The 16,955-nt window shown below is 31.1% G+C and overlaps 2 protein-coding genes across 3 annotated transcripts; both read right to left on the reverse strand.

The window, feature by feature from the left end:
* Nucleotides 1-1,221: 1,221 nt before the first annotated feature.
* LOC105257823 (neuroendocrine convertase 2) lies at nt 1,222-11,915 on the reverse strand. Its single transcript, XM_011268704.3, has 12 exons — nt 11,121-11,915; nt 6,895-6,999; nt 6,167-6,434; nt 5,692-5,729; nt 4,805-4,881; nt 4,033-4,297; nt 3,408-3,620; nt 3,081-3,181; nt 2,700-2,933; nt 2,305-2,469; nt 2,066-2,183; nt 1,222-1,985 (listed from the first exon to the last, which is right to left on the reverse strand). Exons 1-12 carry the CDS (start codon nt 11,274-11,276, stop codon nt 1,821-1,823), a joined length of 1,905 nt encoding a protein of 634 aa, XP_011267006.1. The 5' UTR covers nt 11,277-11,915; the 3' UTR covers nt 1,222-1,820.
* A 2,440-nt stretch (nt 11,916-14,355) lies between these two features.
* Nucleotides 14,356-16,730, reverse strand: LOC105257824 (putative uncharacterized protein DDB_G0286901). 2 transcript variants are annotated; one of them, XM_011268706.3, is made up of 3 exons: nt 16,288-16,730; nt 14,814-16,195; nt 14,539-14,715 (listed from the first exon to the last, which is right to left on the reverse strand). In XM_011268706.3, exons 1-3 carry the CDS (start codon nt 16,340-16,342, stop codon nt 14,692-14,694), a joined length of 1,461 nt encoding a protein of 486 aa, XP_011267008.1. In that variant the 5' UTR covers nt 16,343-16,730; the 3' UTR covers nt 14,539-14,691. The 2 variants fall into 2 exon arrangements, with proteins under 2 accessions (XP_011267007.1, XP_011267008.1); XM_011268705.3 differs by having other exon boundaries at nt 14,356-16,195; nt 16,288-16,728.
* Between the last annotated feature and the right edge of the window lie 225 nt (nt 16,731-16,955).

A 16,955-nucleotide genomic window follows, 5' to 3' on the forward strand; every position in this document is an offset into this window, starting at 1 on the left:
AAGAAAGCTCAGAGTTACAATACTTTCTCGAATTAGAAACGATCAAAGTTGATTCGAATTTTAGCCATTGTAATTGCTTAATTTTATAATCGTTTATCATCTTAAATATTTCAGGAAGTCTCTCGACATTTCGTTCTCGCATTGGAATCTTCGTTTGAAACAATTATTTAAGAAATCTGTCATTTAAAAATGCGATCAGCAGAGAGACTTTTCTATATACACACATATACATATACATATACGTATATTATATATATATATATATATATATATGCATTTATATATAATAAATTATTTATATTTATATAATTTAATGTAATGTTCACAAACTCTCTGTCCGCTACGACTTCTAATTGTAAGATACATCATCTACACATGCGGATTCTGTAGCATCCGTATTTCGTGTTTTCGTGTTTGTCACAAACGTCCTCGTGCGTCTCTTTTCGTTGCTCGCTTTAAATTAAATTGTGCGAACAAATTAAGATATTAAATTACCAAACATCGAAAGCCAAAAATCAAACAAAAAAAATTTCTTGGAGAAATCGTATATCGATATTTAATTGTAAGCCTTAAGCATCGGAGCAATTTTCGTTATTTAGGTGATATTTAGGGAGAAAAATCCGCAAGATGACATTTCCCTTTTCTAAACATTCATTCGACTTTCGAATGCGCGATAAAAATAAAAGAGAAAATGAAGAATATTCATAAACTTATAATATTATTATCGTTATTAAAAATGTACTGATAAAAAATATCTTGAGAATAATCGCTCCTTCGACATCACTTCTTTGGATTCGCGAGGACGACAATGATCGACACGAAATTCTTGTTCCCAGGATACTCATTCGCAGACATTGTCGATTCGATAACGTCTTGTTAAAGTTAATGCCTCGAATTTTACCGTCCCATCAGAAGAGTAATTTATTCCGCTATTGAGTAATATATAGTAAACTTCCTTCTTCTTGTTGTTCCCCCAAATCATCTAGTTTCGATCATCGACTTGAGAATTCTTCGGAAAGCTGTCAACGCGAACAAAATGATGTTCTCACATATTTCCCTTGCCTGAGTTTCGTAATAATAGTAATAATAATTATTATTATAATGATAATAAATAATAAATAAAAATTAATGAATAACAAATAAAATAAATATAAATAATAGTGAAGTTAAAGCATCTCAACAAAGATTTTAAATCATACTTATGCAAATTAATTTCTTCCTAATATTTTTTGCTTAATATTTGATTAGATACAACAATAAGAGTTTGAAAAATCATAAAAGATACATATTTTTATTAAAATAATGCGTAACTTTATCTAATTTTAGGGGGAATTTTACATCTCGCATTCTCCCAGAATTTTTCAAAAAGATGTAAATAAAAAAACTATCTTTTAATTGGATCGTCGAATGCTTATGAGAGTTAATTTTCTTCTCGGTAGCGGAATATTAAAAAAAAGATTATATATAGAAGTCTACATTCTTAATGATGTAAATTTTGCTATAAATAACTTGATATGTAATTATAGTTGACACCGTAATTAGACAAACGCGATTCCAGTAAAGAGTGAATCTACTTCGCTTCAAGTGATCCCAATGCGAATAGATGATTAGTATGTTTAAAATAACGAACGATGATGAAGATTGGCACGGGTGATGCGATCGTCGCGCAACTGGGTCGGAATATATTTGTTTTATCAGCCGCGCGACGCGAAATCAGGAAAGCGGAAAGGGGAGCGGTCGCGTAAACATCTTTCGATCAGAATATTCCCAGTTTCGTCGCCTGAATCGACGATAATCGCGTTGGACCGTCATAAGTGTCGTTAGATCGCGCTCAATCGCTCCTCGTGGGCCTTTTTGACAATCGCTAATTTCGAATGAGGATCCGCCACGGATAATCCCGTATATGGTGGTTCTCTGGTACCGTGAAGCATCAACGTCCATTCCTTCAGCCATCCGTGTTGGGGCTTTTGCGTGTTGAAGCTCACCTGAAAGATTCCAATATTCTTTTTTTACGCAAACTGTATATCTGTAAAAATCTGTAAAATTACAAATCTGTAAAATTTACCTCCAGCAGCCAAGTTCCCTGCGGATACTCGCCCCACGTGTGCGTTGTCATGAATGGCCACTTTGTAAATCCATCCCTATGATCGTCATCGTTCACTCTGCGACTCAAGATCATAGATCTGAAAAAAATTTACGAATTTCTTTATTTATTTCTAATCGATCGGTCTAATCGAATTAAAAAGAAAGGAGAAATTTATTAGGAAAAAGAAGGAAGAAAAAGATTAAAAGTTTATCGCGTACCTGGTACCCATCGGAGACGTAAGAAACAATTCGAGATCACCACGCCGAGTTGCATTTACAGTAATGACGGCTTGTACGTGTTCCAAATAATTTACAGCGTACTCCGTGCCGGCACACGCATCGGTCTTAATCTTCACTAGAATGGATCGATCGCTCGTGACTTGCCTAGAAAATCAAAGAAAATGGAACGATGATTAAGATTCAGATTTTAAGGGAAAGGATCGATTCTCTGAATTGTCAAAAGACTTTATGTGCAGACTTTGTATACAGAGATAAAGTTTAGAAATGAAAACTCTTGCAGTGTGAAGTTGTAATGAAAAAATTATTAAAATTAATATCGCAGATTGTAATAGATTTTCAACCTCATTAATGGCTAATGTGAAACGACAACTTACTGCGTTTCCGACATAGAGCCAGCTTCGCAGTGATATCTCGGCGGTACCGTCTTCCACTTTTTAGCCAGAGCCACCATAGCGCCTGCATCCAAGACGCCATATCCGAAAAGATGATTGAACTCGAGTCCAACGCCATTCATTGTCCAATGAAATCTGTCCTTCGCGTCAAACAGAGAATTCCTTTTCGAAGTTAAGACGGTCAGATGTTGAATATCTCTCCAAGTCAATTGCGAGCTAGAAATGAAAGCTCTTATAGCAAACACGTGGAATGATAATGGAAAAATTTTTTTGTTGATTTTCTATAAGCAAAGTGATGTTTAAAAATTTTCATTTTAAAATTTACGCATATATCTGACATTAAAATGAAATTAAAACACTTACTTTGCTTCGAGAGCAAGCGCGAACACCCCTGCGGCTTCCGGTGCCGCGGCGGATGTCCCACTATGAGTCGTCGTGCATTTTCCATATAAATCTGTAGTAGCCTACGAGAAGAACATATAATAAATTAAAAAACGTATCTTTTTGTTAAAATAATTCTACGAAGAAACATCGCTAAATGAAACATCTTTCTATCCGGGAATAATTTCTTTTTAAATTTATTTTTAAATTTATTTTTAAATATATTAAATGCAGTGTGTTTCTTCTCGAATAAAATCACTCTAAGAAAGATATAGCTAATTCTGTCCTTAATCTAAAATGGCTGCTCACCACCCCTGTGTTAGGATCCTTGGCACCATTGCTAAAGGTAGAAGCTAAAGTACTAGAGCAACTCTCGTCGTAGTGGGCATTCTGACCGTCATTTATGGCACTGTTGATACTGATGGTCCACATACTGGCGGCGTATCCATCACAGTTACAATCATCCTCTTCTCCGCCGTCCCCGGAAGCCCAGACATAAATGTTACCCAGACCGTTTCTGCCCTGATAAATATACGCAAACCCAATATGAAACAATTACCTCAGCGACAAAATCTTTTTCAGTACATCTAACAATAAAACAGTTGCTTGAATGTTTTTTGATATCTCACAATGTTTTCAGAGAGTTTGTGTTTTTTTTTCTGCAAATAATGGACTAGTAAATAAAATTAAAAATATTTTTTATTTCTCGCATTTGTTTTAATAATTTTTCTCTATTTATTTTTCTTTTCGTTTCTTAAAACAACAAGGAAGCTTTTCTCGCTGACTACACCAATAATAATTTCATTGCTAAAGGGTTTCCAGTTTTATTAATGTTATATTAATAATTATAATAGTTATGTTAGTATTATATTAATAATTTCATCAAATTTGCGCGAATGTACTTTTCATGCACGAATAATTAAACAATGTGTACCTCATTAACGCCGCGTACAATGGCCCTCATGGTCGCGTTTCGCGGTCCATCCACCGTCTTTCCGTCGTCCGTAGGTCCCCAGGAGGCGCTGTAGATATCTATGAGATCGGGCTCATGGCCCATACTGTTCGCCTCGATCAGATCGGTCATGTAGGGTTGATCCAACATCCGGATCCCGGCGATCATGGAATCGTACGCCACCCCGACGCCGCAAACTCCATTATCACGTGCAGCCGCGACTTCCCCGGCGCATCTTGTACCGTGGCTTTGATAAAAAAAATACATCGCGAAAAAAATTATATTTAGTTTCACATTCTGATCATTACACGAATGATAATACGATTTCACGAGCGATTCGCACGAAATGTAGGACGTGCTTTTGTCTTACTTTTCAACAAACGCTTTTGTTTCTATTTTACGTTAAGAGCGATTGTTTCACTTTTACTCATAAAAGTCATCGTTTTTCTATCTCACATTTTAATTTAATTAACTTTCCATATTTAATATTTTTATCTCGCGCACTTTTAAATATAATCTTTATTTAATTTCAACTTTCTCGGTTGATTTTTCTTATTATATAATAATTAATAAATAATTTTACTCTTTAATTAATTTTCTCTATTTAATTTTTTTAATTTCTTTTAAAGAAATTTAAAAAAAAACGTTTTTTTCTACTTTGCATTCATCTAACTTTCACGTCCGATTATCCATCATATTTATATTATGTATTTGATTAATTTTTCTGATTCAATTTTTTTTATCAAACTCTTACCTGTTAAACCAATCGTCAGTGTATCTCGGATACGGAAAAGGATCGTTACTACTGAAGTCGTAAGAAGCTTTAGCATTCTGAAATAGAACGGAGGCATCGTCATTAATTATGATCCATGAACGTTAATTCATAATTGCTTATTTACAATTAAAGTTTGCGCAATTATGCGGTCTCGCCGTTTTAATTAGGTATCAACTTAATTATAAAAGTCATTCTATTAATTTTGAATTATGAAAATTGTAAAAACCTATTTTGCAGTAGTTAGTTTTGTATTGCATAAATTTAAACGCTAACTACTATAGAAGAGACGGAATAACTAAAGATTTTTTTCTCTCCAAAATATATACCATAAGCAATAACTAATTTTTATCCGTTCGAATCAAGTTTACCTATCGTTCTCTGATTTTGGAATTCTCGACATATTTGCATGTAAACCACGCCGAGAATGGCATCTGTGCGAGACTATAAAAGGAATATTTGAAATTCTCTCTCTATAATTATGACGTAAATGCTATTAATATCGAATTACACTTACAGAGTATTGACATGTATTAATTTTACATTTTAATTCTATTCATGTATTTTTCTATCATGTATTTTTTCCGTCATTATTATAATAAATATTAAATTAATGCGTATGCAATTAATTACGTTGGTGCAAAAGATATGTCGTCTTTTTATAAAATTGAAAGCAAAATTACAATATCAGATTTTCAAATCAAATCAAATTCAAGAAAATCAAAATCAAATTCTTTATCGATCTAAATGATCATTGTTGATTTAAACATAATTTTTTTACACCCTCATCTCTTGACTTATATAAAATATAAAAATAACAATTTTTTTATACCAGAGTGCAATACTAAAAAACGAATAGGAACACTTACATAATTATATTTGAGATCCGGATGCATGTAATCGACACCTGCAATAAAACGTTGTAGTAAGTGCGTACATATGTTGCGGATGGATTTACATTAGGGATGACAAGAGGCGTTATATCGATGCGCTGTCACATGCGTCGTGTGTAATGCAAAACATAAAACTCGAAAAAAAAAAAAAATTGGCAATTTCGTTCTTTCGTTAAGGAAAAATCGAATCATTAAAAGAACTCGGTTACGACAATCTCATTGTACTTCTTGTCGACTGCAATTACACGCAGAGTCAAATGAAAATACATCTCGTTTCTCGGTGAAATGAGAGAGCGTTGCGTAACTCGTCTCTCAGCGATATCGATTCAAACCGCCGTTGGTTCGCAAACTTGCATTCAAGCGTGTGTAATTTAACGCTGTTTTGACTTCGAAATAACTCGGTCGCGAGGTCTCATTTATCCGGAAGAAAAAAAATATCTCTTCTACGTACCGTCGTCCATGATAGCTGTCGTCACATTTTTCCCCGTAACACCCTGAGCCCACGCAGCCTCGACGTTTAAGTCCAGCTTCGGTTTACCGCCATTCTGTCCGACATTCTTCAAGTACCATTGGTGTTTAAAGAAAGGATCCGTCGGATCCTTGCTTCCAGGATTTGTCGGATTCTTAATTTCGTACAACGGTACAAGATTGTCCACGCTCAAGGGTTTGTAACCCCTTTTCACTCTCTTGAACCCAGCCAGTTGTGTCGCCGTCGCTACCTGAATTATTATTATATTTTCACTGACTTTCGTATCTCTCTCCGCATTTTTCTCTTTTAAAAGTCCGCTTTTTAGGTGAAAATATATAATTCGAAAAACTTCAAAACAGAATTTTATTTATAACTTTAAAGATCGCGCATCCTGTACGTATTTTAACACATATTTTGTATTTTTCAAATATTTTTTGTATTTTATATTATGCATAAAATTATAATTACAATTTTATTTTGGATTTTGTCACAAATTTTTATAAAACGCGTTTTTAATATTACGATTAAAATAAAAAAATAAATTTTAAATGTACTTTTTGCCCAATTAAAATTTGCAAGTTTCACTTGTTCTAAAATGAAAAAGATCTAGAACTGGAATAATTTTACTTTTCGAAATTAACATTTTAATAACTTCTTTTTACAATCCGTAATGGCAAACATCGAGTAAATCTTTCGAGATATCAACTTACCAAAGGATCGACCTTTAATCTTCGCGTGTGTGGCACGGATCGTTTGCTTCGTACATGAGGTAAAGCTGTATGTACGAAATGATACTCCGTCTGACTGCCCAAAACCTTTAACAGAAAGATGTGTGTTTGAAACGGAGGAGAAATCTTCTTTTTCTTTTTTTTCTACGTCTTGTTTCCACGATGTTAAAATTTTATCTCAATTCGAGAGAAAATAAAAATATTTTATTTCTCGAGCTTTTCTTTCTTTCTCTCGATGTAAATATAATAACTAGTATTAATTCTCAAGAATAATGAAAACAGCATATGCGAAATAAAAGAATAAAGTAAACTTATTTATATATAATATTTCTCTGTAAAGGTAGAAAAGCGAAACAAGTGAGAGAGAAAAGCAATCTCTGAAAGCGGAATTTCAATATGTATAGACTAAAAATCCGATGAACGATATATCTTTAATCCTCTACGTCAGGTCACTATATGACCCATATCTCAAAACTATTTTATAAAGCCTACGATACAATCGAGACGGATATTTTATGTGCATTTCTACAAAATTATGATAAACGTTATTTATTTTTTTATTTTAAACATAGATTCATCTAAAAATATTTCTTTTACCATCATCGTGTACGAACAGCATTTTTCGAAACGGAAAAAAATATTTTATATATGTAATAAAAATAAAATCCGATATATAAAAAACTTTATTGGATAAAAAGATATTACGTTATGTTGGTCAAAATTTACCCAGACATGTGCACACGGTTACTGAGCCGCTCAAAAATTCCAATTTTCCCGACGTCCACATTGGTAAACAGAGAATGTTATTGAGATAAAATAATTAATTTTCTGGGCGTTGCGAATAATGAGAAATTGTCTCGGCATAAATTATTTATTATATAAACCCTCATTGCGGTTTACCGTCCCTTATAATTATGATTGTGATGAAAAAAAAACCGAAAAAGAAAAAAGATCAAACTTATGCCTTTTTCATCTCGCAAGCTTTTCTCAGTTTTTCACAAATAATTGAAAAAAAACATAATATACATACAATCCTTGTTATATTTTTTTATGTTCGAAATTAATTGTAATATTCGCGATATAATTTGCAAAAGAAAACGACTGATTCGATAATTCCTGTTAAATGACAGGAAGATCTCTTAATCTATCGCATCAGCTGTTATCTTGTTATCCAAGATAAAATCAGTCACTGCCAATGCATGGCAAAATTAATCGTGTCGTAGTGGAGGCGATCGATCGTTGATAATTTAGCCTCATGTACCATAGCGGTTAATCGTACGAGACGGGCAGGAAACAGTTTTAATCGAAAGAAACTACGTCACTACGCCGATAAATAGCGCTTACAGGATATCAATTTCCTCTACATTGGCAAAATTGCAACTTGCTTATCCAATTTATTGCGATTAAACTACATAAAACTGGTTACTTTACATGTAAAAAAATAAAATCAAAAGATAAAACCTGTCTACATGAAATTACACTTTAGAGAAAATCGAAATTGTAAAATAAAATATTAGTAACTATCTAATAATAATGTTCTAAACTTGCATAACTTTTAATGACACTATGCCAAAAATCGATAAATTTGTCTCAACAGTAACTCTCTATCAAAGAAGCTGAATAACAATATTTATAATTATTTGAATAAATAAAAAGACGATTTTGTAATATTATACAAATAAACTCATTTTCGATATCTTTAATTACCTTTTGTTATTTTTTTATAATTGAAACATTAAATGTTTTAATGTTTTAATTAAATGTTTAGCTATTTTTAAATGTTTTAATTACACTTTAATAATGCTATTGAAATACATTGAATTTAGAAGATGATAAAAAATTATTCAGGTTCTTAAAAATAACATACGATCCCAATTTTTAAAATTAATTTTAAAAAAAGTAAAAAAAATTCTTAAAAACTTTTATCCTATTTTTGCGATACATCTTCGTGTAAATTTATCATTTTTTTATTATACCATCAATAACGTCCTACTCCGTCTATTTTCCGAGTTTCTTACGTGTTGCGATTTTTAAGACCAATCTCATCATTTTCTCGAGTATTGATCTCATAGTAGCCTTACGCTTCGTCTCGATGCGGAGGACTAGGATATTTTAGTTTAATCAAACTTGGCCAGTGTGATAGCGCGCGTTAATTATTGATTTATAGTTGACTTTTAACATGATTGATAAATTACCTTTGTTAATTTTTTCAATCCATAATTAATATTTTAAAATATTTTAATCAATTTTCTTGTGACTTTTATTTATGAACTGACAATTTTTGCGCGATATATGTATGAAATTAAAAAAAATTCCAGTCGCGTAAAAAAATATGATAAACTCAATTAAAAAAATTTTTTTCAATCGATGACTCGTAAAAGAAGTGACTCGATAACTTTTTATGAATGCTAGTTAGTCTTTTAGCTAACGCACGCTTTTCTCTTGTCGATTGATAAACTTTCCGTGTAATTACTTAAATTCTTTTGTTCCTGTTGTTCGTAAACAAAGATGTTGACACAAGCGAAGGAAAGAACACAATCTCCATGGATGATTTCGATTGATCTTTTGCGGAGCAGAACATTTCAGAGAAGAAAATTCACGATTTTCCCCTTGGCTTAATCGTGGTTTCACAGTCAGTGGAGTGTGTCAATACATAGACAGACGTAGCGTTAAATCTGACGCGTGGCACATCACTAGAGATAAATTTTCGAGACATTTAATTACTTAATGCGCGAAACAATTTTACGAGAAAAGTTGCGAGTATTTAATGCTGCAATGAGTACAATATTAGTTGAATATTAGCTGGATTTATTCATTTTATTAGCGGGAAATAACATCATGAAACAAAAATAGTTTGTATGCTTAAAAGTTAAGCTTCTATGAAAATGTCTAGAATTTTTGTTGGACGTAAATGTACGACTTTAAAGGTTAAAAAAATCAAGAATTTGCAAGTTTAAAAAACATATGCGTATTATTTTGACACACGTATGTACATGTATAAATAATAACTGATATGTTACTTTTTTTCTTTTTATGAATAAATATAAAAATTACAAAATTCAAATTCAGAAAAATTATTTATTTTGTATATTTATGTATTTATTTTAATATTCATTCGAGATTTCTAGAAAATGTAAAGGTAAAAAAAAGTTAGTGAAGCAGCACAATTGTATTAATTTGCATGAGATGCCATTTTATTGAATAATATGCTGAAAAACTGGAGGCACAGAGCAAATCTGTTAATTGAACGCGCTGCGAAATGAAGTCAATGATCTTATACAATTTGTCAATGATCTTATACAATTTGCAAACGTGATATGATACAATCAAAAAGATATGTATATTATCCTTTACACTATTTTTTGCGTACATTGAATCAATCAGATCTGAATAATTATTAATAATTGATATCGTGATTGATATCGTGATTGCTTTCGTGATTGATACCACAAAGCCGACGATAATATTATAATATTATAATTATAATTTACATCTGTCACACATAGATACCCTTACAAATCGAGCATGTAAAAGGGACATTTATCGAAGAATCTAGTTCACACAATTGTCTATGTAATGAATATCTATTATTAACCGAACTATTATATCACACGGCAAAGTTCAGAGATATAATCGCAGTACGCTTTCTGAATAAACGGTATTATCTGAATGGAAAACGCTCACGTGTCAAAGTATGGTGAACGCATTGAACGCGAAAAGGCAACTTGATAAAATGTTGCTGGTCATTGCGATTCGATCGTTACGCGTTCTTACATTCTCTTGGACCTCTGCGCCTCGGATGTGCGATTATTTCGTTCGCGTGCGTGGCACTTCGCGAGCTCACTTGTCGATAATATAAGGTCTATTTCTTTAAATAAAAATAAAATATATAATTAAAATAATAATATATACACATACAAATGTATAATATATATAATTAAAATTATATATACAATAACAATTATATATATATAATAATTAAACGTATATATAACAATTATATAACAATCTATAATTAGATATTGAAAGAAAGAAAAATGGAAAATTGAATTGAAGTACAATTAAAAGGCACAATTAAGCATTTGGCGAAATGTATTCTATGATCGAATAATAATATTTCGAATAAAATTACTCGCGTTTCCTCTTCGGTCAAGCATGAAAATCGACGATTTTTGAGCGAACTCGGATAAATAATCATCGTCACTCACCGGTCCTAGATTGACGAAGCCATTTCTCAGCGCTACGTGATCGGCTACGTGCTTCTCCGTTGGTTGTCGCATCCTCACCAGGAACGTGTTGGTATAGACCTCGGCGGTCATCGTGCCAGCGAGGAGGAAGAGCGCGATCACCGCGAGTGGTAGCATCGTGACGAGAGGTGACCGGCGAAATACGTCCAGGTCGAACTTCGCATTCGCGGATTCGGGGATACTGGACTGCACTCGAGGTACTCGGTTACTCGAGGGTACGCGACGGTACTACGATCTTCGTGGCGGTGGCAGCGGCGTCGGCGTCGTCGGCGTCGGCGTCGGCGTCAGCGTCAGCGTCGGCGTCGACGGTGGCGGAGATGGCAGTTGGCTTACGAATCACGGCGCGGATCAACGAGGGGCCTCGAATAGAATAAATCCTCTTCCTTTTTCTTCCGCGACGACGATCGCTGATGATGGAGAATGTCGTTCCTCGACGCTACAACGCGGCAGAACCCAACACAAGGGGAAAAAACGCGCGATGCCACTGACGTATGACAGGAGCAGAATCCATATCGTTCGCCATCGAACAGAGAGTCGAGATACCGCGAGTATCAAGAGTAAAAAAAAGGGAAAAAAGAATTGATAAATTCTTACGTAAACGCGCGCGCAAGTTTTATGGAAAAAGAAAAATCCACGAAGGGGAAAAAGCTTTTTTTTATAATTCTTTTTGTAAGACGATAAGAATATTCTTGTCACGCGTACATTATTCGAATAAAGAGAAAATGAAGAATGTAACTGTCGAAAAAAATTAGCGTACGAAAGGAGATTCAAAGTGCGTAACCGTGTAGAACAACGAAGCGGGCAGGTGAAAAGCCTTTGCGTGACGTCATCCAATATATTGATTAAAATGACGTCGCGAGCGACAAATTTGCGACAGTCGCGCGTGCGCAAATCTCAAGAATAATCGCTTAAATGTATAGTATATCGACCTGACAATTCGGTGTTTTAATAGCTCACATAGTATATGTTCATAAAAGTTTCAGGAGACGTTTATGAAAGCAACATATGTTACTTGGAAACTAATAAATAGCAATTATAGATTTTTCGTAAATGTTATAGGTCTTCTAAAAAATACATCTTTTTGTCTATAATTTTAAAAAAGTAGCGCTTGGTGAAAAAACTGAATACATAATGTTGTTTTTTACAAAATATATGGGTCTATTCTGTAAAAATTCTCTATAACGCTGTATCTCTATAAACTATGTAGCACTGTAGAGTAAAAAAGAAAGAGCGAAGAACGAAAAAAAGAAAGAGCTAAAGAGCTATAGAGTTACAGAGCTTACAGAGCGAAAATTTTCTAATATACATATGTATATGTATTTATAAAAAATTATATATACAAAATTTTAATTTCTCCTTAGATATGCATATATATATATATATATATATATATATATATATATATATATAATAAAATTATTTTAGAGATTGAAGAAAATTATATTAAAAAAACTTCTATTTCTTTTCATGAGTTTCTTAAATAAATATTTCTTCTCACATATATATAAATATTATATCCTATGTTTTATATAGTAAATATCTTGAAAAAATTTTAATAAACGACAAATTAGCTACAAAAGATTATAATGTCACATATACATCGAAATATAAGTCAACTGTTAAAATTAATGATATAAAACAAAACATATATCTCTCACAATATATAAAAGAAGAGATAAATATGTATGGTATAAGGGAAAAAATATAAACCTTAATATATTTATATGTAAATGCGTTATAAGTGTCCTCATAAAATGAATTTAATAATTGTGTTTCGCAAACATAAAAGAGAATGATTGAGCATAAAAAAGTTAAACGCTATACGTATTACCGACAAGATGGCGCACATTCCAACTCATACAATTTCTGTGCTATCAGAGTACATATATAGAATATATGTATATATATAGTGTACATATATATGTTAGAATGTATATGTATACAGAATCATAATTATATAATTCAATAAAAAACACAAAAAAATAAACATTTTTTAAAAATAATTTTAAAATAAAAAATAGTCTTTTTAAAGAACATGATTTCGACTTTTAAATTATTGTACCACAATTTTAAATTTTACAGTTAAAATTGCAAACATTTCTTTAACTTATTATATTGGCAATATTTATGTGATATATCGAAGTTTTGATCAAAATTAAATATAAAAATAAATTGTTGTTAAAATTTTTAACTTTCAATATAAGTGTGTTATTTCGGTTACAGTTAATAAAATATTTATTTTTAAACATATATAGAATTTATTGCGGAAAGATTTATTAATCTTCAGTTATGTTTATTCAAACTTAAGAATTTTTTAGAATATTCACTAAATACAAATCTGATTTTACAATTAACAAAAATAATAGAAATGTCTAATTAAAAATGTTTGAATTTTTTATATACATTTGAAACTTGTTAATCTTAACATTAGTTTATATTTAACGATATAAACAAATTCTAGTTTTAATTCTAGTTTAAATAAACACAATTGAAAATTGTTCGTATTCAGTGTCAAAAGGTTGTAGGAAATAACTCTTTGTGTTCGAAAAAAAAATTATTTTTTGTATTATATTAGGTATATATATTTTATACCTGTTTACTTCATAAGTTTTTATTGAATATCATGATGTCATAAAAAATCTCACAAATTTTGGTAAAATTCTAAAATAATTTATATAAATCGCAATTTCGATATATCAGATTATATGTTTGAAAAATGATCTATTATTGATCATATGTATAATTTGATAAAATTAGACATATAGTCAAAATAGAAAACTCAACATTCTATCATAAAAAAATGATAGAAAATAATTTAAATTTATAAGAAAAACTTATTCTTTTTTTATTTTCAGAAATAAAATTCGTTTTTATCTGTATTCACATAATCTAAAAAAAATATAATTTTTAAAATTATAATGATATTTAGATAATTATTTAAAAGTATAATATAAAATATAATTTTTTAAATATAACTATTAATAATTAATGCTAAAAATTGTCACCGCGCAATTAAGGAACAAAATTTTTAAGAAACATGTATTATATCCTTGAAAATTTTCAAATATATAGATAACTCAAATGTATATTTTCTACATATAATTATTATAAATATTATGCTGTTATAATTATAAATATATTTGTGCAACTCCTTTTTTAAAATATTTTGTACAATGTAACAATAATGAATGATTAATATGATGATAATGATATATAACAATGACGATCACAGAATGAGAATAATTTCGTCGATGAAACGATATATAGGATTATACATAATTAAGAAAGTCGTATATCACTTTCGAGCAACGAGTAGACAGTAGAAGATAAGACACTATTTCTTCACCTATTAATATTATTTGTAATCTTCATTTCGGCGTACATTTTTTTTTTCGCTTCGAGCTTCATTACAGCCTGCAATCTCTTTCTTTCAATTTCTTCTTTTGAACATCGAGCCGGCTGCGAACCAGTCTTTGATATTTCTTTTGTATCGGTTTTCATATTACCAGTGGAATGGTGTCTAACGAAATGATTACCATCTTCTTTTACCATGCACCTGTTAACATCGGACCCATACGTTCGAGCCGCATCGCGCATTAACAAAATTGCACTATTCTCAACTTTACAATTTGTAACAATCGGATTTGTACTTACGGAGGCACGTGTGACACTTGTACATGTTATCGTCGAATTTTTGGTTGAGTTTAAGTGCATCATAGCTCTCATTGAATTTGCTTTATCCTTAGTGTTTGTAACTGTGCTCTGATTAATTAATTTATCAGATAAACTTTTAGTCTTAAAAAACTTCTTATCTGCTGACAAGTTAGTACTAGATGTTCCACCTTTCACTGTAGATTTAGAGGAGTTAGTTTCCAATTTTAATGGTGCATGAGTCAAATGTTCATAATTAACTTTAGATTTTGTACTATTGTTTTCATGAACCAAAGAATCAAACATTGTTGGTAATTTTTCCTCCTCGATACAGGCTGCTAAACAATCATCAAAAGAGTCATCAGGAAAGTCAAATGATTTTATGGGTTTATTTTTTGATAATTTCCTATCTTCGCACAGATTTCTAATACTAGAATGTATCATGTTATCATCACTTAGACACGATTTATAAAAGTTTTTGTTTATTTGCCCTGTGTTATGTATACTAGAATCTGAATTCCTTTTTAACGATAAATTTGAATATGTCTTTAATGTATTATTATTATTTGTACTTCTATAGAAAATATTTTCAGTTGGCGATTCTTTAATATTTTCATTGGAAGTAGATTGTATGGTATTTTTATTGGATACACTATTTACACAAGGTATTTGAGACAATTCTCCTTTCTTGACACTTGACTCTGAATGTGTAGAATTTCCTTTGTCTATGATGGAATTTAATTTCTCCTCCAATTCTTGAGTCGCATCATCTGTCCAATCATCAAATAGATCATCACAATTTATTTCTTTAATAACATTACTATAGTCATTTATTTCTTCAATGGAATTCTGCTTGTTATCTTCATTTATTGACATTTCTTCTTTATAACTTGTATCTGCTAAGATAAGCTCTTCTTTCTCGACTTGATTATTTGAATGATCCTGGTCATTGTGTTTTATAACACTCATTTTTTTAGTTAATGCTTGCAACTCAGCTGCAAATTGTCCAATGTTTTCTATGTTTTCCATATTAATGGTCTTTCTTTTAAGTGGCTTATACAATAAAGGTGAATCCGAGTTCCTCTTTTTGTGTAACAGCTTAGTTCCTTTAGGCGTCTCACAATGAACGTTTTGTCTTTTATTTTTACTTTCAGGAGTTTTCTTCTGAGAATTATGCCAATCCCATGCAACCTCATTACCACCCTCCTGTGTACATGGAAGTAAAAGTGGACTTTGGTAATGATTAGGCTCTAGTGCTTCTTCGGCATTGTTTGCATTCTGTCTGCTTGTAACTGGTGTACTATGATTAGAAATTGGAAATTCATCATATTTTTGAGTAGAATTTTTATTAGTCTCATCTATTTTCTCATTCGTCGTCACATTTTCTGCAAATGAATGATATATATATTATACTTTACATATTTTAATTATGTAACAAGAGATTGATATAATCAAAGAAATATAGTTACAAAATTACCTTCTCTCCCATTCCAATGTCTTTTATCATTTTGAAATCTTACACATCTCATCATCGATTTTTTCTTGAGACTGTTTTATAATTTTCAAATTTCACGACGATAAAATTCCTTCAACAGTAGATCATCAAATTCCTTGTTCAATATTAAATCATTAATCTTAACCTACACAGTAGGGCGACGAAAAGATTGACAGAAACTTTCTTTGAACGAGTTTCTTTTAATAAATTTTAATAAATGTAACTTGTAATAATTAAATTCACTCGAATAAGTATTCAATCAATATCGATTATTCATGTTTAAGGAGCGGAAATGGATATATTTCATTTGATCGTACTTGGCGTTACAAATGTTGCGACAGGGAAGGGAGGAATTTCGCGTAGTAGTGTATACAAACGTTAGGAAAGTAGATACACCTCAGAGTACATTATTGTTGAGTATTGAATATTGTTATTTTCGCTTTGTCGCATATTTCATTGCAAAAAAAGAATCATTAGATCTCTTGAAAAATGAGAAATTTTAATATGTGAAATTAATATGCATGTTTATATACTATATACTATAATACATATAATATATATTATATTATATTAAATATATACAATAAATTAAAAATTATTTAAATTAAATTCAGATATGTATTTATACTTGATAATTAATATAACATAAA

Source organism: Camponotus floridanus, unplaced genomic scaffold (genome assembly GCF_003227725.1).
Source record: "Camponotus floridanus strain SB8 unplaced genomic scaffold, Cflo_v7.5 scaffold23, whole genome shotgun sequence".
Classification (NCBI taxonomy): domain Eukaryota; kingdom Metazoa; phylum Arthropoda; class Insecta; order Hymenoptera; family Formicidae; genus Camponotus; species Camponotus floridanus.

Bases quoted from the DNA above. Each gene is read 5' to 3' on its own strand.
- LOC105257823 (XM_011268704.3), bottom strand. From the start codon at position 11,276: ATGCTACCACTCGCGGTGATCGCGCTCTTCCTCCTCGCTGGCACGATG. The intron at 6,435-6,894 runs GTAAGTTGATAT...ATAATAATTCAG, and splicing joins GATTAAAGGTCGATCCTTTG to GTAGCGACGGCGACACAACT. The intron at 3,621-4,032 runs GTACACATTGTT...TATATTTATCAG, and splicing joins TTGTACGCGGCGTTAATGAG to GGCAGAAACGGTCTGGGTAA.
- LOC105257824 (XM_011268705.3), bottom strand. From the start codon at position 16,342: ATGATGAGATGTGTAAGATTTCAAAATGATAAAAGACATTGGAATGGG. The intron at 16,196-16,287 runs GTAATTTTGTAA...ATTCATTTGCAG, and splicing joins ACATTGGAATGGGAGAGAAG to AAAATGTGACGACGAATGAG.